We start from the raw sequence: 24,760 nt of genomic DNA on the forward strand, positions 1-24,760 counted from the left end.
CACTACCATCCGCTTTTTGGCTGTGGATCTGTACCGATGCTCATGCCCTTCTAGGAAGGGTATCTGATGTTACCCAGCTTCCGAGATGTTGATCTTAAAGCAGGGGATGCAAGCGTTTGGTGTGCACAGCTTGCTACACAGCTTTTTTTTTTTTTTTTCCTTCCACAAAACCCTATTTTGTTTAACAAAACGAGCTGCTGTGCTCCAGTGTTGGAAACGAGCCTATCTGGTACTTTGTTATCTCCAAAGTCCTAGACAAATATCAGTTTAATTAATTAATGGCAGCTCTGTGCCCTGCTGGGAAGCTTGTTGCTTTGCTGGCCCACAGAGGATGCAAGCGCTTGGGGGTAGCTTGTTGCCACACTGAAGCAGTCTCGGGTTGATTTAATGAGAATTAGTGGAGTCTTTGCCACCAGGGGATGATGGCAGCAATTCAGACTTGGAAAGTAGCAAAATTCTGCATTTGCGCAAAACTATCAAGCCAAAACCAGAGACCTTGCTGGCACCCTGCTTCTCCAGCACAATCACTGGGATCTGGCAGCTCTGAGCGGCAGCAGTGATGCATAAATAGACAGTTGTTTGCTTTCTGATATAAATATGAACATGAAAAAAAAAAAATCTTTATTTTATTCCTTGTTGTCCCTCTTGGTTTCAGCCCCACCTGCTTCTTTGCACCTTTCTAAGGTTGCATCATCTCTTGCTTTATTTTTTCTCTGTGCTTCGGTGCCACTTTCTGATACAATCCTCAAGCCAGATGATCAGGCTGGAGATTAGAGTGAACCGAAGCGTAGCCAAATATTCTGTTTGCATCCTCTCATAGGAGAATCTGCTAAATATTTTGATAGCAAACCTTTGGGGGGAAAGACTGTAGTTGCCAGAGTGGTCCCTGTAAGGAAGGAATCAAGTGGAAAAGCAGGCGCAGACCTCTCTTTTTTTTTTTTTTTTGGTGTGGGTTGTTTTTTTTGTGTGTTTTCACTCCGTTGGTGTTTATAGACATTACCATGCATGCATCAAAAACCTGCAGCGCCAGAGGGAATTTTACTCGCCCCTTGATAGTTTGCTGGAATTTCGCTGCCCAGATTTGCATTCGGATGTAAAGCAGGAAAAAAAGCTTTCAAATGAAGAAACTCATTCATGAAATATAATGACGCGGTTCCCCATATGAGCCAGAGAGATTCTCTCTCCTTTGATCTTTGGAACTGATGGCACTGGCGGGTTTGTTTCTCGAGGGCTGATGTTCCTCATATTTCTTCTGTGCCCAAAGGTGGGTTGCTTTCCTGTGCTGCTCCCCAGAAGCTAAAATCACTGCTATCAGCTGTGTGCCATAGGCAGGGGGGCAAAACAGGCAACGGGATACATGCAGCATCATGGCAGAAGGCATCAGCCCCTCGGCAGACAGGCGTCAGGCTGTCGGTCACGCCGTGGCTTGCTGCTCTCCCCTCCTATCAACCAGTGCCCTAAATAAAAATCCCAGAAGTCTTAATTTATTGGTGGTTAAGCAACTACAGAATAAAATTTGCCCAAATTTACTATAATCTTATTTTTAACATAAATTTAGTTGACGTAATTCTCAATAACCTCACTGGATTACTTTAATGAATCTTCCCTTCTACTCCATTAAGAAAAATCTGTGCTCTGGTACCCTGTGCTCCTGTAATTTCCTAAATCACATAAAGCAGAGAGTTTTCTGTGGGTGCATGGGCATTTGCTTTGCATTTGCTTTTCTGTCTTCAAGCCCCCGCACTCCAGACCCTGCAAGACGTGGCAGTGCCAGGCTAAGCAGGGCAGCATCCGTAGGGTTGGGATTGAAACATGCAAGGGTTCGGCAACCCTTGTTCAGCAGGCTGTTTTGGGAGGTTGAAGCCAAACGTGACTTCAGTCTCTGCGAGAAATGTCACGTGTGGCTGCTGCCCTTTAAAGTTAGTGCATGCAGGGAGGAGGTGGTTGGTGGGTTTTAGTGTTTCTAACATCTTTTTTGTTCTTCTTGCAGGGAATGGCGAGCTGAGCAACAAGGAGTTTGTTGCCATAATGAAGCAGCGCCTTATGAGAGGCTTGGAGAAGCCCAAGGACATGGGCTTCACGCGACTCATGCGGGCGATGTGGAAATGCGCCCAGGAGACGGCGTGGGACTTCACCATGCCCAAGCAGTAGCAAGGTTGGGGAGGAGCGCCTGGCTTCCCTGTCTCGGCCCTGCCAACACCGCCCGTGGGCAAGAGCCACTGCTGCAGACACCTGCAGGGTGGCACCAGGCTCTGGCGAGCCCAGACTGTTCATAACAGGAGATTTTTGTAAATCGAAGTTAGAAATCAAAGCCTGTTGTATTTGCAGCTTCTGCTTGCTGCTGGCCCCTTAATATTGCTCTCTCAGGAAAAAGAAAAGGACTTTTCTTGCTGCCGCCACCTCTGCTTTGTGATGTGCCCTGCCTGCAGAGCTGGGCATCGAGTGACTCGGTGGGGCTGCACCCAAATCACTTTTATTTAATGTTATTACAAAATGGCATGGGGTTTATTTTAATTCTTAGATTTCTCCTAAGAAAGAAGCCATGGGCTTCCTGGATAGATCGTACCGGTGGGACCTCGGAGCAGAGGCTGGAGCAGCCAGGTGGTGAGAGCACCCCAGGATTTCAGTCAGCCAAATGCTCCGTGCTCCCCCAGACTGTTGGGGGGTGGAGGGGACAGGTGCACCCCCACAGGGGCTGCTGGAGCTGAGGTGCTGCCTCTGGTTTAAGAGCAGTTAAAAGTAGTGGAGCAACTGGCTCTCCTGCCCATCCTGCCTTGCATAAGCAACGTGCTGCAGGAGGTTTCCAATTATCTTTTTTAAATGGAGAGCCCTCTCCGTGGGGAATTGCTGCTCTGTAACGGGAACGGGCTGAAAGATGTTATTTGCTGAGTGCTGCCCTCTCTGTAAAGTATCATGTAAAGATGTTGCTCACAACAACGTGGCTCGTGGCTCATCTCTTTCAATTGCTTCAGGTCTTCACCTAAGGCTGGTGGTGAGTCACTGGAGATGGGGTGTTTCAGAAGGGGGAGAAAAAAAACCACCCTGACTTTCTAGAGCTGGAAGGGCAAGGCCCAGAAGTCAGGGCTGGACAGGCTGGAGCTGCCGTGTTTGCTGTCCCGCCTTGCCAGCCAGCCCCAGGCAGGCGGTCTGGTTTGGGAGGGCCACGCCAGCCATCTGCCGCGGCCTCCGCGCTGCAGAGAGGGGCGCCCCGCCGGCGCTCCAAGGACAGCCGTCAGCTCCGGGCTTCCTCCGAGGGGGTAAGACACTTCCAGAGTATTTTCCTGCGGGGACATCGCTCCTTCACTCCAGCTACTGCCATCTCTTTCCTCTCCTGTCGTTTGCCTGCCGGTAGCGCGCTCTGTTGAGGCGTCGCTCCCTGCGCCGTGGCACGCGTTACATCGCGCAGCGAGGACGCTGGGGTGCTGGCGTGGTTGTTCCTGCTGCCGTCACCTGCCTCGACATTCTCTCTTTTGCAACGAAATGGAGCCTGTTGCCATCCCCGCACGGAAACGGGGCGGGGGGCCCTCCGCCATCGCCTAAACCTACCGCAGGCTCCCCCAGCCAGTCCTCTCCTCCGTGACGTTGCCGTGCCGGGGCGGGCCGCCGTGACGCCATCAGGCCGCGCCCGGCACCGCCCCGCCCGGCCGCCGCCGCCGCCATGGAGTCGAACAGGGACGAGGCGGAGCGGTGCATCGGCATCGCGCTGGCCGCCGCCAAGGCCAACCAGCCCGAGAAGGCCCGCCGCTTCCTGGAGAAGGCGCAGCGCTTGTACCCCTCGCCGCGGGTCCGCGGTGAGCGCCGGGGAACGGAGGGGGGGCGGCGGGGGGGGGGGGCGGGCCCGGGGGGGCGGGGCCTGCGCCGCCGCCGCCGCGCCTGACCCCTCACCGCCCCGCGCCTGCGCCCTGCGGCCCGCGGGGCACGCCGGGAAGGCTAGGCCGCTGCCGCCCGGCCCCGCCCCGTGAGGGGCTGCGGTGGGGCCGGGCGTCCCCCGGTGGTGTGGCCCCCCCGCCCCGGAGAGGGGGCTGGCCGTGGGGACCCCCCCCCGGGGCTGCCGGTTACCGGCCGGAACCCGCCGCCGCTGGCCCGCGTCTCCCCGGTGCCGTGCATCCTCGGTTGGCGGCCCTTTTCCTTACGGAGGGCGGGCGTGGGGGTGTGAGGAGAGGGTTTCCGTCCGGGCCGGGAAGCGGTGCGCCGGGAGCGGAGCGCCGCGGTTGGCTGCATTCTTCTTTTCCCTTAAATTCCCGCTGTTGTCGCGCCCCTGACCGGCGGGCGGCCGACAGACCCCGCCGGAGCCCCCGCGCAGCGTGGGGCCAGCGCCGCCTCCCGTTCCGCGCCCCCGCCTCGGTCGCCCCAGCGCGGCCGCCGCGCTCCGCCGCAGGGCGCGTAGAGGGGAATCTTCCTTCGGGAAGGCTCTCTGCCGGTTTTGGGGGTCCTGGGGGACGATCCCGTTTCCTGGAAGCCCGGCGGCGTGCGTAATCAACCTGTCGCGACAGCAACCGGGAAGCGGTGTGTAGAAGCAGCCAAACACGGTTCTCTGTCCGCGTGTCCTTAACGTTGCAGGAGTTTATGCAAAGGGCTGTAGATTTTTTTTCTTTTCCCTTTTTTACTTTGGCAGACCTCGTCTGAGTTTTGATTCTTCGGCTGTGTTTTGCAGCTTGTCTGTCCTGCGGCGAGCTCGAGGCTTCCCGTAATCCTCGCTGCGGCTGCACGAGGCCCCTTCCCGTTCCCTCAAACACAGCCTATCGGCCCGTCCTATGTGTGGTCTGGTTTTCCTTCCCATTCAGAGTTTATGCTTCTGTGAAATTACTGGCTAGGAAAAGTGACTTTTGGAGGAAAAAAGCATGGCGTAGCACATGGAAAGGCCCACCCTGACAAGGACTGCTCTTCCTGAGGAGCTCTGCTAGGGCGTGCACCAGAAGAGCAGATCTGGATGACAGCGAGCACCAGTTTGCGATGTAAAGCAGTCGTGTTTTGCCCTAATCCTGTGGCCTGGGACAGCCAAAATAAAAGATGGGATACGCACTGCCAGAGAACTGGAGCATAGGGGAGGAAAGCAGAGGAAAGGGGGGCAGCAGGGCAGGTTAATGTTAAATACAGCGTGCTAATTTGTGGCCAGACCCAACCAAGCTGCTGGTACAAGTTTCATGCCTGAGCTGCTGTCCAAGGACCCTTTGCTTGACATCCTGCTGGTTGCTCGCCCGTGCACTTTGGGTCTGTAGTTGGGAAACGTTGCCAAAGATCCTGCAGTTACACGGTGGTTACTGAGTCTTTACGTAGTTCGTCTGCCCCTGGGAAACCTCTTTCTCACGAGTTACATTGGGTTTGGCAACGATCAGCAGCGTGGACCTTGCACAGCCGGCGCTTCAAACTCTGACCCTGGCTGGGTCCTACAGGTGTCGTCACAGGATCAGCAGAGTTTTGCAAGGGGATTTCAGCAAAAATGTTCTCTTATGTAAACGCAGCCGTGCACGCTGGTATAGACAAAATCCCACTGCTCGCCTTTAAGCGGGAGTTCTGGAAAAATTAACAGAATTTGAACAAATGTTGGCTAACAAGTGAGGAAAGGCGATCCATAGCACGTGCTTGGTGGGGAGTTGAGTTGGCAGAACTGAAAACTAATTCAGCAGTCTCTGCTTCAGTAGTTTAGGAATTTGCACTGTGCCGCGACTGCATGGAGGAGCAGCGTGGCCCTGGGGTGCAGAAGCAATAGGACTGGGGCTGTAGAGCAAAACAGGACTGAGCTGTGGCCGTATGTGGACTTCTGCGGCTGGTTTTGGGTACTACGCTACCAAAAATCTCTTGGCAAGCTGTAGGGAACTGAGCCCAAAACAGCAAGAGTGGGGTGGGCAAAGGGAAAGCCTCGTGAGATGAGGTTTAAAACTGCCTGGCGGTTTGCTCCAGGTTTGGAAGGAACAAAAGCAAAGGCTACAATTTTATGAACGCTCTAGTAGTGTAAATATGAGCGAGGGAAAGATTAGTTTTTCTGAAAGCCGAAATCCATGAAGCCCCCAAGCGCAAAAGCTCGTCATCCAGTGAGTTACTGCTCGTTAGCCTGCTGTCATTTTTATCCTTCGTCCTGTAACGATTGCCTGTATTGGCTGTTGGATTACCAAGCAGTTTTTTCTTGCCCCTACAAGCTCTGCGGGGCAGATAGGATATCTTGGCTCGTCTCTTGGCCTGCAAGCGTTGTTTGCGCTTGCATAAAGAATGTGATACCCCCGTAGTGCAAGGTCTGTAATGTGCAATCTGCAGGAGGAGATGAAACGTCCTTCTCAGTTCTAGGCTCTGGATAAAGGACTGCAAGCTCGTCAAGTTACTGATGCCTTTGTAAATAACATTGTCTGGTTTTAGTCATGTTACGTGTGCCTGTTCTCTTTAATGGGGATGCAATATATAAACTTTAGAAACTATGGGCATGAAGAGATCGGTCTGATATTTGGTTAAAAAAAGACAAAAATAGTTTAAAAAGATGACACTATCCAGCTGCCAGGGAAATGCATGATGGAAAGGGACTTCTGTGCTTGGAGGAGCCTCACTTGGTTTCACAGTGTTGTCACCTGTGTGGTTAGGCCAGGCCTGAATGTTTGTCCCCTCTTGACTGAAAAGGACGGAGGACAGCGTCTGAGCCTCGCAAGGAGAGGCCATGGTCCGCAGCACCTTACCCAATATGCGTGCGCACCCCACTTAAGAAAAGGGAAACTGAATTTATGCAATTGATATTCGGTAATTGAGGGAGAAGATGGTTTTCGTAGCTTTGTCTCTGTAGGCAAGGCAGTGCAAGAGAACAAAGCACCCTTCTGACTCATGCGTTACGGGTCCTACCGTGCTGCCAGCAATCAGTGCTGCAGCTCTCTGTCCCCGAAAGGGGAGTGTCCCCGTGTGACTGGCATCCCACGGTATCATTTTCTAAGCTCTCCAAAGATATGGCGTAATTTACCCAGCACAGTAGACTCTCAAAGGCAGGAGATAAAGAAGAATAATATGCTTTGTAATATGCTAGAGAACAAACACGGAAATGCTTTGCTGTTAAGGAGAGACGTGGGGAAAAAAAGGAGAGAACAAGGATGCACCGCTTTGGCGATCCACTGTGGCTCCTGGACTGTCCGGCCGGGTAGTCCTGGGATTTTGGTGGAGGTCGTGTGCACTGGGAGAAGCAGGCAATATTTACAGCAGCAGCCCTCACATCCGGGCAAGAAGCAGCAGGAGCTGAAGGGCTGGGTGAAAAAAGGAGGGTCTTTCTGATGAAGGGTGGGAAGTCTTAGAGTGGTGGCAGAGATGAAGAGGGGTCTCTTTATGGGAGAGTGTGAAGGGCAGATTGAGCTTGGTGGTCTCTTCTTTTTTTTTTTTACTTTTCATCTTTTTCTCATTTCAGTTCTGCTTGAATCGCTCAACAAGAATGAGCAATCAGCCAATGGCCAGTCCCAATCCAAGGAGTCCACAAATCCTCAGTTCAAGAAAATGAGTGGAGACTTCCCATCGGCCAACGGAGAGGCTGGTGGGGAGGCCCCCAAGGGCTACACTCAGGACCAGGTGGATGCAGTGAAGAGGTGTGTGTGCAGCTCTCCATGGCTTCAACTCGCAGTTTGAGTTTATCACATGATACCAGTCCGTTTTTCAGAACGTTTTAAAGATGTAATGATGGAACGTGAAGGAGGAAGGCAGAAAGAGTAGGTAGAGTTGGACAGCAACTCATATTCTGTGCCATATAAGGAGATCTGGTCAGCTTTGAACCATATCGAGTGGTTTTTAATTCACTAGGTGTTTAAAAAGGTATCTAGGAGGATTTATAACTACAGCGGCCCTGGGAGGCAGCTGGGTTGGGTCTACAAGGGATGAGATTTTTCCCCCAAAGGCATGTAGGAGGGCTAGAACTGTAGGCACGTAGGCCTTTTCCAGGCTGAGGTCCAAAGAGGCATTTTGGATGCATTCATCTCATAGACTTCATGTTAATGTTTGCTTTAGTGTTATTCAGTAATGCTGTGAAAAATCCCATGTGGTCCTGAGATCCTGTAGGTGGAAGACGCAGCTCGTAGCTTACAGTAGGCAGCCCTCCTGCTCTCAGCTTTGCTCTAGTAGCAAGTGACAGGGCACGTCCTTCTTCCTCTCTCTTGATTATATTCTGCTCGTGGTCTCCTTAGAGGCCGATAAAGTAGAAACCCAACACGGGATGCTTCGCTCTGTTAGCGTGATGCACTTATAGAGCTGCTGCTGGAAAGTCCCAGGACATGTTTGTCCAGTCACCTGTTTTCCCAACCCTGTTTCAAGCCATTCTTTATTCCTTTCTACCATTTGCAAATACTGGAAGGCACAGTCACTTGGTAAACTTTGTTTAAGGTTATGGGCATGGTCGGAATTGCGCAATAACTGCTCTGGCTAATGGACTTATGGGGATGCTTGTTACGTCATCCATTTCTCCAAAAACCCAGCCTGCCGTATTCTGTCTCATCGAAGTCATGTGAGAAGGAGGAACCGTCGCTGGGCTGCGAGTGTACCGAGAACGAGCTGGGCTGCGCGCACAGGCCTGGGCAGCTCCCTCTTTCTTCCTCTAGCATTCAGCTGATGTTATTTTTAGGTCTGTGAATTAACTTGAGTCTGAAGAGAGGGGGGAAAAAAGCCAATAGCCCAGCTATCCTTCAGATCCCAGCCTGCTGTTTGTAGTCCCTCCCAAATAGCCTCCAAAACATGAACGTGATGAATCTGAAGCTTATTTGCCAATCACATTCTTCAGCGGTTGATATCATTGCCTGAGGAGAGGCCCTTCTACCTCTACTGGCTTGACTTGTTCTGTGAGAGTGTTTGTGTGCTGGTAATGCAGGCACAGCAGGAATGAGTCTGTGAAAAAAAAAATGGGTCACCCTCTGAGGAATTAGAGCTGAGTAAACCAGAGTTCACTGAACAACATCGATCGAAACTGCGATGCGTGAGATGTTGCAGAGTTGACATATTTGATGCAAAGTGGTTTTCACAGCTGAAACTGACTGTCCCGTGTTTTCTCCCCTCTCTGCTGGCAGGGTAAAGCAATGCAAAGATTACTATGAAATTCTGGGAGTAAACAGAGAAGCTTCTGATGAAGACCTGAAAAAGGCTTACCGGAAACTTGCACTGAAATTTCACCCAGATAAGAACCACGCACCAGGGGCTACAGAGGCATTTAAAGGTAAAGAACATTTCCAACTTCGTGATTTGTCCTCAGCTATCAGGTGATGGTGCTGAGTTGGGCTAGCAAGGACTCTTAAAAACAACCTCATGAGTCAGGTAGAGTGAAATAAAGGTCTCAGTAACGTTGGCTCTCTTCTTCTGAGCTGGTTGTATTATGAGCAGAGTATAGTCTAAGCTTAAAATAATAAACACAGGTTGGCATGGATAGGCTTCACCTCTGCTAGTCAAACAAGGAGAAGCCTTCCTTCCCTTTCTCCTAGCAGGCCTTCCTGTGTGTTGCTCCAGCCTCCTACCACGCTGCTTAGGAGGAAATTCCCTCGGGATGTTAACCATCCTGTTTTTCTGAAGAGATGCAGGAGCATTCACCTAGCAGGGAGAAGCTCCAAGTCCTGCAGCCGCCCAGCACAGGGCAGGTGCTGGGGTGCACCCCCGTCTACTGACAAATCCAGTAGAGACCCAGTAAGTTGTGCAGCACCAGAGGCAGCCCTTGGGTTCATGAATCCCTCGAGAGAAACGTTGCTGGGCAGGCCCAATGGCAGGAAACATCTTCTTCAGAACTGACATTTAGACTTTTCCACTCATTGAGCATTTCAGGCAGCCAGTAAGCCTTCAGGTTTCTAAGCAAGCACTCAGCACCTGATCATTGCAGAAGGCTGCAGATGGAATTGGTGGATAGAAACCCCAGGTGAAAATTTCTAGGGTGAAACTGCCCCAGCTGTGCAGCTGAGCCCAGCCAGAACCCCAAAAAAAAAAGGTCACCAGGAGCTTCAGTTCTGCTGTAAAGAGCCCGATTCGCAGGGCCTCTCTACAAATGCAGCAGGGATATTTCCTGGGTAATAAGATACCTTACAACTGGAGTGATTTTCCAAGAGAAATGCTACTGCTTGGAACATATAACCCCATTTTCCTTTGCAAGCTGCGGAAGTTTGATTATTATCGTTGAGCTAAACGGAGAACTTCTTGATGCCAGTTGTACAGCACTGATTTTGCAGTGTTAAGCCATTTAAATACCGTGGTCTGATTCAGGCCATCTTGGGAGTGAAATGCATGAGACTTCTGCTGGAGCAGGGAGCAAGGCTAGCCTAGTGTGAGTGTATTGATACAGTATTCGGGTAAGCCTCTAGTAGACATGAATTCAGCAGTAAAAGTCTTATGTAAGGTTTGTTCAGGTCTTTGAAGACTTAAATCTGTAACTGATAAGTGTGTTGCTGTTAGCAAATAACGAGCTGACCCCCAGCTACTTGGGAGAGCCTGTTTTAGTGTGGGGGCCAGATTAAAGAGTGAGCATCTGCAGACATCTATCTACGCCGCATGTGCAGTAAGCCGCTGTTCGATAGTTTATCCTTCAGTCCTTGCTAAGTGGCGAAAGGCAGGTTTCTTCACCTGTAATCTTAAATAATGATGTTTGCCAAAGGCTTTGACAAGAGTTACATGCCAGAAGTCGTGCGTTAAGCAAGGTGCCCTTTATCCTCCACTGCAGAGCTATCTGCTCCCAGGTTATCTCTCCTCCAAGCCTTGCCTCGTTGGCTCCCCTGTCCTCTAGCCCCCGAGCTGAGCTCCTAGTTTGCAGGGCTCGCTGAAGTCCAGCTGTTTGGTTCCAGAGGGTGAAGGGGGAAACGTGCACTGCTATGAGGATTTTGGTTAATTTTTTCTTACGTTGATGTATTAGCTGAAGTCTTGGCATTCGTCTTCCCAGTGACAGCTGATAAAGCGTTACGTCTTGTCCTGAGACCTTGTTTCAGTCCATAGTTGCAGTTGGCTGCAGTCTGTCTCATAGCAGACTTGCATCACTGCCTTTGGCTGACGTTGGAAAAAGAGTTGAACCTGGCTACTTTGAGCTAAAATCCTGATTGGGAATGAGGTGTTTCTTGGGCTTTGTCAGCAGAAAGTTAGACAATGAACAAAACCCTGATCCGCTCCATTTTCATTGCTTAACCTCACAGTTTGAAAGAACAAGCTAATATGCTGAGAGTCAGTCCTTGTCGTCCGGCTTCCTTGCCTGGTTGTAGAAATGTTTGCTCTGTGAGCACTAATTGTAACCAAGAGGGAGAACAAGTGTATTGACGTTACATCCTCCATACTCCAAATCTCTAGTCCAAGAAGAAACCATACACCTCTATCTGACTAGCGGCAAAATGTTGAATCTTGGAGTTAATCTCCTCCAAAGGACACGTATCTCCCTTTTCTATCGCTTCTGCCCCTACCTTTTATATACCAGGCAAGTACTGCCATGAACCTTTTTGCCTCCTTGCGACACGGGGAGGAGAGAGGATAGGCTCTGCAGTCACGTCGGGAGGCTTTTGGTTGGTACAGAGGGGAAGTGGTAAGCTAGAACGCGTCGAGAGAGAAGTACAGAAATAGGGGGGTGGCAGACAGACGGTCTGGTAGAAAGGCTCAAACGTGCTGAGGCTGGAAGGAGAGTGACCTGGGGAACTGGCAGGGGTTTAGTTCCAGTACATTTCCACCGTCACGGGCGCTGGTTAACGGTCCTGGTAATTATGCACCTTACTTTTGGCATCTGGAAATTTTGAAATTCATAGCTGACAGACACAACTTCTAGCCAACATTTCCTTACTAGTTTTTATGGGAGGTTTTAAAGTCTCTTTCAGTGATCTAGCCTGTATTTAAATTCTTTGCAGTTCTGGTTTTAGGCTATGACATTGAATTCCCTTAATGCCACTTTTGAATAAAATTTGTCAACTAAAATTGTATTTTCCTAAACAGTTGCTTACGGCTGAAGGATTTGGGCATTAGTTGTCAAAAAGAAATAACAAGTTTAATTAAGTGAAATGTATAGCTGCTCTACTACCAGTGTTTCCTTCGCAATTCGTAGTTTCATTCATCTGAGAGGGTTTCTCTAGGGACATATATGGAACTCATACCAGTCATATCATAACGTCTTCATTTGAATTAATTAAGGCCTTTCTCATTGAGTCTCTTGGTGTGGTTTCCTTCTGTCTGTGTTTGCCAGAGAAGCATGCCAGGTACTAGAGCTGCGCCGCTGAAGTAGCCTGTTGAAAAGATGTGGGTAGTTGAGAATCTCATTTGTGTAAGGAGAAAGGCAAGTCCTGGCAGTTTGCAGGGCTAAATGTATTATCTGCAGAAGAAAGAAGCTAATTGCTTCCTTATTGTCAATATTTCAGCCATTGGTAACGCGTACGCGGTATTGAGCAACCCAGAGAAGAGGAAGCAATATGACCAGTTTGGAGACGAGAAACTCAACCCAGCTCGGCACGGACACAGTCACTCGGACTTCCACCGCGGGTTTGAGGCAGACATCTCCCCCGAGGACCTCTTCAACATGTTTTTTGGTGGTGGTTTTCCTTCTAGTAAGCACGTTAAACCTTAATCTCTTGAATGAGACGCGATCATTTTGACAGAGCAACAATGCAGTAGTGATTTATTTGGCCATGCAAGGATTGCTGAGTTTGATGAGAGAGAGTTCTCCTTCACACATGACCTAAAGGTGACCTAGAGTTTTCTAAATTGTTCAGATGAGTACTTGGAGAACTCAGCATCCAGCAGGTAATACCATCAGAGCTGGACTTCTTCCCAACTTCAGGTGTTTGCATGCTGGCAACATTAGCTGTTATTAGGTTGGGTTGAATGTTAGAACAAAAAATGACTTGTTTTAAGGCTAGTTGTAAAACTAATCCTATTTTGAAGAAGGCTTTTCTGCCTGGTAGTTTTAGAAGTTAAATCTTCTCATCAGAACAAACTATGGGAATGCCTGAGCCTTGTTCTTGGTCTGTGTCTGCTCTGCCACGCAGCTGAAGCATTTTCTCTGAGATCAGTGTCCACTTCCTTCTTTCCACTGTGTCCCATAAAAAAGAGGAAAGTGTTATTTCTTTTAAAGCATAATTTAAACCTCTTGAATTGAAAATTAAATCTGTATCCTGTCTGTCAACAGTGCTGATCATGGTTTGGGTAGCAGGAAAGGACCGAGTGACTGTTCCTTCACTTGATCAGTTCCAATCAAAAAGACACAGATTTAATACAAGGATAAGGGTATTTTAGAAGACTCCTTTGTATTCGCTCTAGTCATATTTGACTGGCAGTGGAGGCAGTGGTTATTTGACCTCTGTGGACCAACTCGGAAAAATAAATATTTTTGTTTCAATTGAGAAGATTTACTCCAGTAGCTCTTTCCTATCTGGTATGTAAGAATTCACACCCTAATGTCAAGTACTTGCAAAGGCACCTTGAGCGTTTTGCAGCATTCGTGTTCTGCCTGTCAAAGAGGTAAAGCTACTCCAGTAAAAACAGCAGGTTGCTATTTTAGCTCGGTCTTTTTTTCCTTTCCTCACTGTCCCAAGAGAATTCAGGACCGCTTTCTCAGCCGGCCTCCCTTTTCAGCTGCAGTTTTGACATTTAAAACAAGACATGGAAGAGCTCTGGTTTTAGGGTCGAAAAACTACCAAAACTATTTCTTTTTGTAATTGGTTTTAATCAAAAGTAAATTCAATTAGAAGCAAGGAGGCCTGTACAAGTTATTCTCTCTACGTAGCTGACCCTGTTTCGAGCAGGAGGTTGGACCTCCTGAGGTCACTTCCAGCCTGAATTTTCATATGATCCTACAAAACCCTATAGATGAATCTCTGTGCCCACCACCAGTTCGCCTTCAGACATACCTGCTCAGTACACCTTAGGAATTCTCCTTTTTCAGCTGTGGCTTATATAGCTCATTTTGTAAATGCTGGCTTCAGGTGATGAATAGAATTTTTTGTATGAATTCTTCTATCAGTCTTCTGTGGAGTCCCGTATTCGCTTCGCCCTAAAGCTACAGCCTTCTCTGTCAAGACAGCATGATGGAGTGGCTTGAGTCAGGGGCTTTGGCCATGTGGCTTGCTGGCCAAAACCACGGACGTGCACCTTGTACACTGGGACATACGCAGGGATCTCAGGAACAGCCCAAGTTTGTCAAATCACCATTTCACTGAGACATCCCAGCTCTAGCCTGGGAGCAGCCCAGCCGGGCAGATGTGCTGTCCTTCTTCCAGCTCTGAACTGGTTGGCATGCTGCTGGCTACGTGAAGTAGGCTGAACTGAGAGCGGTGGTAATGGCAGACCAGATCTAAGTGTGGGCACAGCGTGCATTCCTTTACAATCTCTATGTCCTTATATCTTTGCTGAGTGTGGCCCCAACCAAAGAAACAGATGAAGCCCATTCTGACAGTGGTCAAAGTTAAAATTCCTGAATTTCCTGTTGCCAGCACCCAGTCTACTTTTTCCTACTGTGTTTTTATTGGTGAGGCTGACATGGAACATGGCCACCTTTTGAGCTTCCTTCTCGGCCAGCCAGCACCATCTTACATACTCTGACTTTTGTGTAACAGTTTTCTTTTGCCTATAGGTAACGTTCATGTATACAGCAATGGCAGGATGCGATATACCTACCATCAGAGGCAGGACAGACGAGAACATCAGGGTGACGTAAGTGGAGAACAGGCGGGGGGCTGGGAGTCTAAAGGTTTTTGCGATACATGAACTGCGAGCTAGTTGGTGTGGCTGTCTTGTGAAACAGTCCTGCTTGTTTCCACCCCCTGAACAGAAAACTGGAGTCATGGGAAGTGAGCTGCCTTCAGTATTTACACCAAGTTGTGGTTTAATTTACCGGTGGTTGTTCTCCCAGGACTCTCATAGCTGTTGTCCAGTGGGGAGAACACTGGTGTGTCTTGAAACAGTGCTGCCTTGAAATAAGATTGCACCAGTAAAGTGTATGTGTCTTTACCACAGAATAAGCATTTCCTTTCTGATTTATTTCTGTAATTTCAAAAGGTAAATCCAGTTTTCAGATAATATGGATACTCGTGGCTCCTCCCAACATGAACTCATTCTCCCTTTTATTCCAGTATTGAAGACGGGGTGTTTCTCATCTGTGATGCTTAATTAACCAGGAAGGCACTTTATAGCATGAGCTATTCTTATGTTTTCCCATCACAGAAAATCTAAGTATATCTCCAGCACTCCAAGCCCTCCGGTCTAGAGAAGTGAGAATGAGGGACTTAGTATTTAAGAGACCAGGGTTATGTATTGAAGATGACTATTTTCTGGGGATAGCCAATTATATTTTCTAAAAACAAACAAACAAACAAGAACTTCATGAATATTTTTTATCAAGCTTAAAGGGGAAAGTGTACTCTGCTGGAACTGGAGGGAGCTCAGGAGGTGACGTAGAGGGGGAATTACTTTCATCTGACACTGAAGAGCGGAGAAAGCTTTCCATAAAACCAGTTCTGCTCACTAGCAGAAGCAGGACAGAAACCACATATGCTCTAGAAAAACAAAATACGGGCATGAGGCTTTTGAAATTCACTCACAAGGTTCCCCCTGCCAGTCCCCCCTGCCCTTTGTCACATCCGGAGAAGGCGCAGTGGGTTTGGACCTTTGGAGTCACGCTGCCCTTTCTGGAGGGGAACTGTGGGCTGCTGGGTTCCCCCCAGTTATTTTGGGGTGCCTCCTAAGCCAAGTGCCTGCAAAAAGCACGAGAGTCGAGGCTGTGTTTGGGCTGGGAGGGAGGGAGGGCAATGCTATGGGATCCTTGCGTACAAGTGTATGGTGGCACTCCACTGTGTGTTTCTGTTCCTTCAGGGTGGCCTTGGGTTGTTTGTCCAGCTGATGCCTATCCTCATCCTGATCATTGTGTCTGCTCTCAGCCAGATGATGGTCTCCAGCCCGCCCTACAGTTTGAGCCAGAGGCCGTTAGTACCCGTTACTCTAAAACTTATCTAGCTGGGGAGGCGGGTGGGTTCTGGAGGGCAGGGTCGCGTGACAGGGTAGGGATCTGGGCTCTCTGTTTTTCCTGTCTTTTGGGGTTTTTTTGCTTTATCTCATCGCACTGTTGCTCTTGCTGCCAGATGTCTCGCACATGAGTGAAGGCCTCGTGGTTCTCAAACAGGTCTTGAGGTGGAAGGTGTGGGCAAGGTTGGAGGGTGGTTGCTTGCCTAAGGGAGGATGTTCTTTGACAGGGACCTCCTGCAGCCCGTACCCACAGCTGAGAGTGTCTGTCCTAGAGAGGGACAGACTAAATGACTTTGAGAGACTGTAGCCCAGCACTGAGATCCCATATGCAGAATGAATTGAGATGTAGAGTTAAATTGGAGTGGGAAAAACAAGCCAGATCTGTTCCTCATGAAAGCCTCAGTTTATGCCTAGTACAAAGCAATAGAGGAAGAGAAGAACGAATAAAAGACACTCCTGTAGAGTACAAGACACTCCCAGAGAAATCCCCTGTTTTTGAACTCTTAATCTTGCTATGAAGTAGCTACGGCCAGACATTTACTATGTGAAAATGAAGCTGTTTCATTCTAGACCCTGTGGAGATGCCCCGATCTGCTCACTTGGCTGACAATTGAAATGAGTCGTTATTCTTACTCACTTTGCAGTGCCAATGAAGAATGGGGAAACTGGCTTGATTTCTGGCTGCTTGCATCATTCTTGACAAAAGCTTAATGTATTTTCAGTGGAAGTTCCTTATGTGTATTTAAAGGGGGTAGACTTGGTTACAGCCAGTGGGCCCTGTTTAGTTTCACAAGTGACAACATTTGCCATTGATGATGTTAAATACTATAAAACCCAGCTTAGCTTTCGGGTCCAAGGTAAAGACTACAACATTAGTGCCTGGAACCGAAAGATGGAGCGCTTTTGAAGAGGGCACAGTTAAGGGTTATTCTGACAGGCTAAAGAGTATTGAGATGTGATTTCTGCAATTGATATTAAGGCTATAAAATTAAGCATTATATATGTATAACAATTTGTTTTATACTGGTGAAGAGGTGGTTTATGGGGTGAGAAGATGTTCAACAGAGGGCAGCTTTTAAGTGGGATTTGCTTCCAGCCTTGTCAGCTGTCAGAGGAAAGCCATCCCTGAGCCCCAGGTGTTTCTCTGCTGCTCGGTTCCCCGTTCCCTGTGCTGTCCCTGTCTCTGCGTGCTCAGGTAGCAGCAAGCAAACTGATTTCCAAGTTTGGATTTGGACAAGAACAGCAGATGAGCTGATCCAGTCCTCCGTCATCCTTCCTGAGTGACCAAGGCACTTCAGATGAAATTAGCTCAGGAGCAAAAGGCGTGCTGTGCCGGCAGGCGGTGCTGCTCGCTTGCTCGCTCACACGCGCAGGCAGCCAGGCCCCTTTTGCTGCCTGATGTAAAGGGAAATGCTGTGCTTGGCTGTCGTTTGGCAGAAAGCTGGAGCTCTGAACTCGCTGAGCAGGAGGCGAGAAGCTTTTGAACCTGGTGAGGTTTTAATGGCACATGGAGATTTTAATGCCACTTCTTGATAGTGAAGCTGTCACTGAGAAAGGCAGAGTCCTAAAGAACCATTTGTCACTCTGTTGCCTTTGTAAATCTCTTCCAAAAACTAGCTTTCTGCCAAAAGACCTGTCTAGTTGTGGGCCTGTCTGTGCTGCCCTGCTCTTCAATAACACCTCATCGAATTTGCCTGACTTAATTGCATGTGTGACTTCATGTGGCAGGTTTCTTGCACCAGATCCAGCCCTTATTTTCATGCTTTACACTCAAGCATGCTGCTGAAGCTCTGCAAGCTTAAATACCCCTCCTCTGAGGGCACGCTTTGTAGCTTCCGTAGTTCATCTTTGTACAGAGGAGGAATAGGAACTTTGGGAGAGCATAGGGCTTTGTCTTGACAGGTAAAATAGTGAAGTGAGCTTCTTCCAGACTGCATCTCTGCCAGCAGGCACTGCTGGAGATGCGTTAGCCTTTGTCTTGAAAAACGCCAAGAGAACTTTTTGGTCATGCTCAGTCTATCCAGTTACCCACCACTCGTCCCTGAGTGCTGGACCTTGATGAAACGTGCAGGAGTCTTTGAATCACTCCTGTAAACCCTGATAACAGACTGAAGGGCGAGCCGGATGAGTTAATGTTTATATACCTAGCTTAAGAATCAGGCTCGTTTTTAATGCAGCAGCCAGCTGGTATTTATTATGGGAAACTTCGGGCACGTCTCCAGATGGAGCTGTTCCTGATGAACCCAGCGTTTGGGCACAGGTCCTGTGTTACAGCTTGCAAACACGCCCTAGTGAGAATCTCTAGGTTTGCTGGAGTGCTGGGGAAAATAAGTACAGGGCTCTGTCTGAAATGCAAATCCACGGGGATAGGGTACGAAGAGATTTCCTTCTAGAAAGTGCTTTCTGTACTAGTCGGTGCAGGCTCGAGTGCAGAGCAGGTCTAATTTTGTTCTTGCAGCAACAGCGTTCATTGCAGCATGTGGCGCAGTAGAGGAAGCTGACGCTCTTGGGGTTAGCAGATATCTTAGTAGAGGAGACTGGGTTCGACCGACGGGCGGCCTTGCTGAGCAAGGAGGGCTGCTGGGGAGCTGTGACAGCCAGCCCCTGCTCTGCCCTCACCTCGGCGCTGCCGTGCTCCTCCGCGCAGGCGCCGTTCTGCCTTGCTGGCTGCTCTCACCCTGCACCGCACAAGCATCAGCCTCTGAGCTTTGTAACCATCCTTGGGGCTCACTGCCAAAAACAGATGATGGTGTCGTCAGCAAGGAAATTGCAGAGGGATTTAATTAGTGCTGAAAATTCTAATGAACACTTTATTTTAAGTGGGTTTAGGCCTTGGGCAATCTGCCTCAGAGTTATGTCTGTATTCAGAGCTCTGCCCACCTAGCTAGAGGCATGGCAGGTTTTCTCTCCCTGTGTTGGCGTTTCATTTCCACCAGAAATGCTTCTCCTTTCCAAACCTTCAAGTCTGTGGATGCATAGGAGCGATGTATGTTTTCAGTGGTTTGGTATCGTGGCGCTGGGAGCTTTTTGCTCTGCCCTTGAAGTGTGTCCTACACAGTTCTGACTCTTCTCCCTGAACTAGGTCTGTGGGTCACATACACAGGAGAGTGACAGAGCACTTGAAAGTCGTCTACTACGTATCCGAGAACTTTGCAGATGAATACACGGGCACGAACCTGAAAAATGTTGAAAGGAGCGTGGAGGACGACTATATCGCAAACCTTCGAAATAACTGCTGGAAAGAGAAGCAGCAGAGTGAGTAGTGTGGGGTCGGGAGCGGAGGGTCTTGGCTGCTGCATGAGGTCAGCTTTGGAAAGGTTCCTTTACTGGGGACTGAGTTAGGCTAAAGTTATACTTTAACATGGTGTGAGTACATTTCCTGTGTTGTTGGCTTTTTTTTCTATCTACGACTTCATGACAAATCCAGTATGTGGGGTTTTTTTGTTTTGTTTTGTTTTGTTTTTTAATGCTGCTGTAGAACTGGTCAGACAGGAGTTGTGCCCCGGAGGGTCCCTGCCGTATCAGTAGGATATCTCTGATTTCCAGTAGAGGGGGAAGGTTGCAGCCATCTCATTTTCAGGAGGCCGTCAATAGCTCTATGTAATATTTTAGTTGTTCGAGGACCATGTCTGAAAGGCTGCTGCCCGTGGTGTCCTCCATCCCACATCCCATCCCTGCTCAGAAGGCTGTGGTGGCAGCACGGACGTGGCCTTGCATGCTGCTGAAGGCACGCAGGGTTAGGAGGGACGGCTACCCAGCCAGGCAGCCTGGCAGATGATCTGGCCATCTAGCCAGGCAGCAGAGTGTGGCGAGGGCAGCAAACTGTTTGCCAAGCACAGGGGCGACCTGACTTCTCTGCCTGCCCGTTCCCAGCAAGTGATGATCACAGTTCTTGGAGCAGTGGCTGGGGTAGGACTTGAGCGCCTGGGATGCAGGAGGGGCTGTTAGAGCCCCCAGTGGTGCCAAATGAGGCCGCTGCACCAAGCTCTAAGCCTCTGTGTTTCTTCTTCCCCGTGCTGCTGGAGTAACTTTTGTGTAGGCTGCCTAATGTGCCTCCTGGGACTAGAGGCAGGTCCCGTCAGGTTCCTAAGGCTTTCCCTGGGATGGATGAGCTGTCAGCAGATATTACGCCCATCCTGTCCTAAAGGGCACGGGGCATTTCCTCAGCCTCGTCCTGTGCTTCAGCTAGCCTTGAAGAACTTGAGGTGCCTCCTGTTCCCAGCAGAGCCCGTGGTGGGACGTGGCCTGGTGGGTGGGTCTCCTTCCACATCGCCTCTATAACGCCGGGCTTTTCCCTTTGCAGAGGAAGGCTTGTTGTACCGGGCACGCTACTTTGGAGACTCGGATCTGTACCAGCGAGCACAGAAGATGGGCACCCCCAGCTGTAGCAGACTGTCAGACGTTCAAGCCTCTCTGCATGGATAGTCACCGCCTGCCTGCTCAGCAGAGGTCTAAGTACGAGCTGGTGATGCTTCCCCTGGCAGCGGAGCAGGGCACGATAGCGCTTTTCATACTTACTTAAATCTCCGTTTGAGAGACAGATCTTCCTGAGTCTCCTCTGGATACACACACGTCACGAGGGGAAGCACCCCCCTCTGTCAAGCATATACTCGTTCATTGGGAAATTGATTTTGTTTAGTTTGCATGTCGGCATCCTCGGCTCTCTCCAAGCTCCCTGTTTTCTCTGGCACTGTCAGTGTTTGGTCTCTAGGAACAGAGCAAAAGCCCCAGGCGTGTTGGCAACTCAGCTCTGGTCTTGTCAACTGCGCATTCGATACAGCGGCCATGCACGCCTCAGCTGGTTGGAAGTTTTTTACCAGCCGTGGCAGCCAGCCGCCACGTTTTAATGAACCTTTTTTTGCTTGCTCTATTGTCTGTTTTACTGAAAAAGCTGTTATCCCCCGGCACTTGAAGCAACATGATGACAGGGAACAGACTCCTACCAAACAGATGTCCCTTGCCCCCCTGTTGCCTTCCCACGACACTCGAGGAGAACAAAGCAAATGGCCAGAGTTCACAGCAGGTTGTAGAAGTATCTTACTGCGTTGAACTGGGAATCAAAGTAAAAAGAGCTGAGGGGGAGTCTGGAAGACTCAGGGGTTGGAGAGCTTGAATGAAGGTGAGCCCAGATAGCACACGTGAGATGGGGTGTGCTGGGTCACGGGACAACTGTACAAAAATAATGAAAAAAATTGGCACAGAGCGAGGAGTCTTTTTTCTGCTTAATTATCTGGGCTGATTTCACCTACCAGATACTGCTGGGATGGCTGTACAACATACAGAATCCCTCCTGCCACAAAATTATTTGAAAACAGGGTTTCTATAGAAAAAAAATTGAAGGTGAAGCTTGCACCAAGTCTTAGTTGTATGGACACCATTTAGGCTTACAAAGACTTCTTGGGGACGTTCGACATCTGTCTGCTCGATTTGTAGACACAAGTAAGGAGGTTTAGCAGGGGAGTTTTTGTTTGGTTTTTATTTTCCTTGGCAAAGTCAGCACATCTGAAAGTTTGGCCCTTAAAGCAAATCCTCTGGGTCACATTCGGCATTTTTTTGGGTGTATCCTGGTTTTGGAACCATTCTTATCTTGATATGCCCTCTCTCTTGTTTTGATAACTGAGCCTCTTCTTTCATGATAGACCGGCATTAATTGCCTGCTTTTTTTTAATTCCCTCTCTGTACCCGTGGTCTGAAAAGAGAACTGCTCTTAGGCAGAGGGCCTGCCGCGGACTGAAATAGCGTGACTGAAAAAGCCACCGCCTGTAACGTGGGGGGGGAAGGAAGGGGGAGGTACGGTGACGTGTGATTGTCCGGAGACTGACACCCCGCTACCGCTTTTGTTCCCAGACTCTTGAAATGCCTGAAGACTTTTGGTGAAGTGCACTGAGCCGAGGTGACAGACTTGATATTTAAAAGAATCAAACGTTATCTTAAAAATGGAATCGGAGAATTAGCAACGCACAACTGCCCTCTTTCTTCTCTCTGCCTGTCTCCGCCGTTTGACCTACGTCTCAGGCATCGATTAGGACAGGAAATCAAGCTGCCCGCCTTCCTCCTTCCCTTCCGACACCGCCAGCGAGCGACAGTCTCGTTGCTCCTGGGATCCCACCACCCCGAGAACAAATGCGTAGAGTGTAAAATAACACAAACTAACTGCAGAAGCCATCAAGCAGAAGGAGACCCTTCGCGACTGCGCTGGTCACTGCTGATGGAGAGAGAAATTGGACAATTTGGTGAAAACAGAAAACTTTAAAAAAAAAGAGAGAAGAAAATATAATCTATTTAGAATTAATTTATAGCTGTATATATGTTGTACTTTTAAACTATGCAGGGGTTGGATGATTAAATTATTTTGTTTTGTGCCCGGTTTGGTAAACAGGGAAGCAGGAAGTCTCTTCCCAGGGTGTCTCGCTCTGCAGCACTTTCCTGCCTGACACACTAAAACAAGAATCACTTCACAGTTACCGTACTTTGCTTTCTGGAGGACAGCGGCGTTCTGCGGCTTGGGATGTTGATACCTGCCTTTCGGGTTTTAATCAAATTCCAAATCTGTAGGGGGTAACAAAGAAATGGGGAAAACTGTCCAGATTTGGGGTGTAGTCTTGCAGCGTTGGCAGAAGCTGCAGCAGGTCAGCTGAGCCCCAGCGTCGCACTCGGTGATGGGAAGGATTGTCCTGGATGGTTTTTGCTCATCGGTCGTTGGGTTTATTTGTGCACGTAACTTTTTTTTTTTTTTTGCAGAGTCTGCTTTAATTTTGCCTCGTAATCAGTGTGCGGTGTTCGTTCTGTAAAGAGGGCTGTCCACGAGCTGTCTCCCTTTGTTGGTTTTTTTTTTGTGTGTGTGTGTGAACACTTGTGGTTCCTCACCCACCAGCACTTCTGTTTGCGACGTGGCCGTGGCCTTGACACCCTATCTCTAACGTTTCCTAGAGGAGACCTGTAAAATACCGCTAATTCATAAGAAACGGAGCTTTCTATTGCTTCTGTTGAAAGAAGTTTTGCCGGGGGAGATCAGAGGGTGCGCCTGGTATCTCCTCGGACCCCGCCTGAGCTCTGCAGCGCGTCTCTCACTCAGTCGCCGTCGGGCAGGACTGTCGTTAGGGCAGCAGGAGGACGCTCGAGGTTAGGAGCTGTCTCTTCAAAGCAAAACCGGCACGAGCAGAGCTACCTCCCGTGGAATAAACTGGATTTTTTTTTTTTTTGGTACTCTGCAGTTCATTTTTGTTTAAAGATATTTCCAGTAAGAACCGTCCCCTGACACCATCAGGGGAATGAATCAAAAGTGCGGCAGCTCCCGGGTGGGGTGGCAGAGGCTGGAAGAGGTGAGAGTTACGGTGGTTTTATTTCTTTATTGTTAGGAGTCCACGTGCTCTGTCTTTGGCTATTTATTTATTTTGCAAAATATCAGCCCTCCCGTTAACTGCAAGCCTTATTATCCCACAGCCACCACAACTTGGACCTCATTTTTAAGGGTTTTTTTTTCCCTTTTTTTTTTTTTTTAAATGATTCCTTCACCTTTGGAAGGAATGGGGTGGAAGTACGGCATTTGGCAATAGCTCGTAATAGGCCAGCTGGCATGAAGAGATCAGGGGGAGGGGGTTAAACAAAAATCATGTTCACAGAAGGTGCTGAGTGTCTTGCACAACGGCATTCCTTGCCCAGAGCCTGCCCGCCAAAACGTTTTGATTTTTTTTTTTCCCCAAGTAGATATCCATGGATAATAACAAGCGAGAAGGCGTAGATCCTAACGGATGCTCACAGAGGCTGTATCTCGATTTAGAATTAATTATACAGTTGTACATCTATAAATAAATGTTTATAATGTGAAAGGCTCTGGCTGTGTTGGTGTCCTGCAGATCCTTGCCCCAGCCAGCTCCGGTTTTACAGCTCCTTCTTCACGCCACCTTCGTCGCATCTGCACTAGCACTCGGTAAATGAAATTTGGCGTCTGCTGTCCCGGTGAGCCCAAGCGGCTGAGAGCTCCAGCGCTGTGGGGGGCTGCAGGGGCCCCCCGGCGTGGGAGAGGGAAGGACGGGGAGAAGATGGAGAGGAGGTGGTGCCCACTGAGTTAGCCGTGGGAACTGGCAAGGCGACGGCGAACGCTCACCAGGACGTCTTTGCTTCAAACTGGTTCCACTGGGATGCTCCCAGCAGGGTGCCTCGTGCCGGGGGGACTGTGCCTTCTTCCCCTCCCGTTGAAGTGCTGCTGTTTGCCAAGTCCCCTGCATCCTCTGGCCGAGCTCTTTTGGGGGATGCTTTATCCTCATCCTGGCATGCCACCATCCTGGCAGCATCATCCCAGCATTTTAAGGTGCCCTTTGGACGGGTCCCCACCCGGGCAGGGCGGCGGGCAGGAAGGCTCGGGCTGCCTTTGTCCTGGATGGAAATGCTGCCTTGGACGTGCTTCCTGATTGCGGTGGCTCGGAAACTGCCAGCTGCTGGCCCTAAATCCTTGGGGTCAGATTTGGTGTCCATGCTCCCAAAAGGCTCCCTTTTTCCCACGTCCCCCCTCCCTGGGGCAGCAAAAGGCTTTTCCCGCAGCGCCCGGGGCAGGCTTGACCCTGCTGGCACTCCCCTCCTCCTCCCCAGCCCCACGCACCAAAGGGGTTGGGGTTTTTTTCCCCTTTTCCCTTTTTCCCCTTCTCTCAGAGGCCAGGGGTCACGTCACTTCCATTTCCCCTCAGCGCTGCGTTCCCAGCAGCAGCGGTGAGTCAGCCCGCCAGCCTCTCGCAACACCCGTGCCGGCACGCCAGCCAGGAGAGTCCGGCGTGACCCAACTCAGCCGCCAGGCAAAACCCCCCCCGTGCCACCGGCGCAGACCCTGCTCCATTTTTTTTTAAAATTCTGCAATCAGGTGCAT

The 24,760-nt window shown here is 49.5% G+C and overlaps 2 protein-coding genes across 9 annotated transcripts in view; both read left to right on the top strand.

Annotated features, from left to right (window-relative positions):
- Positions 1-2,934, top strand: part of MICU1 (mitochondrial calcium uptake 1) — a 112,737-nt gene extending 109,803 nt beyond the window's left edge. For 2 of the 5 annotated variants that reach the window (XM_087763868.1, XM_087763869.1), the window contains exon 14: positions 1,991-2,931. In XM_087763868.1, the coding sequence (XP_087619994.1) occupies positions 1,991-2,151 (161 nt within the window). In that variant the 3' untranslated portion in view covers positions 2,152-2,931. Of the gene's footprint in view, positions 1-1,990 lie in introns of all 5 variants that reach the window. The other 3 variants (XM_087763870.1, XM_087763871.1, XM_087763872.1) reach the window with 3 other exon arrangements.
- A 582-nt stretch (positions 2,935-3,516) lies between these two features.
- On the top strand, positions 3,517-23,729 carry DNAJB12 (DnaJ heat shock protein family (Hsp40) member B12). 4 transcript variants are annotated; one of them, XR_015706191.1, is made up of 9 exons: positions 3,517-3,791; positions 7,373-7,547; positions 9,012-9,157; positions 12,303-12,488; positions 14,513-14,592; positions 15,751-15,860; positions 18,983-19,155; positions 20,204-21,019; positions 21,748-23,729. XR_015706191.1 is itself a non-coding variant. In XM_087763873.1 (9 exons), the coding sequence occupies exons 1-8, from the start codon at positions 3,659-3,661 to the stop codon at positions 20,323-20,325; spliced, it is 1,125 nt and encodes a 374-aa protein (XP_087619999.1). In that variant the 5' UTR covers positions 3,517-3,658; the 3' UTR covers positions 20,326-20,355; positions 21,748-23,729. The 4 variants fall into 4 exon arrangements, 3 of the variants coding, with proteins under 3 accessions (XP_087619999.1, XP_087620000.1, XP_087620001.1); XM_087763873.1 differs by having other exon boundaries at positions 20,204-20,355; XM_087763874.1 differs by lacking the exon at positions 3,517-3,791 and adding an exon at positions 3,903-4,112 and having other exon boundaries at positions 20,204-20,355.
- Positions 23,730-24,760: the final 1,031 nt, after the last annotated feature.

Source organism: Nipponia nippon, unplaced genomic scaffold, assembly GCF_047370975.1.
Source record: "Nipponia nippon isolate SJK-2023a ecotype South Korea unplaced genomic scaffold, ASM4737097v1 scaffold_3, whole genome shotgun sequence".
Lineage (NCBI taxonomy): Eukaryota > Metazoa > Chordata > Aves > Pelecaniformes > Threskiornithidae > Nipponia > Nipponia nippon.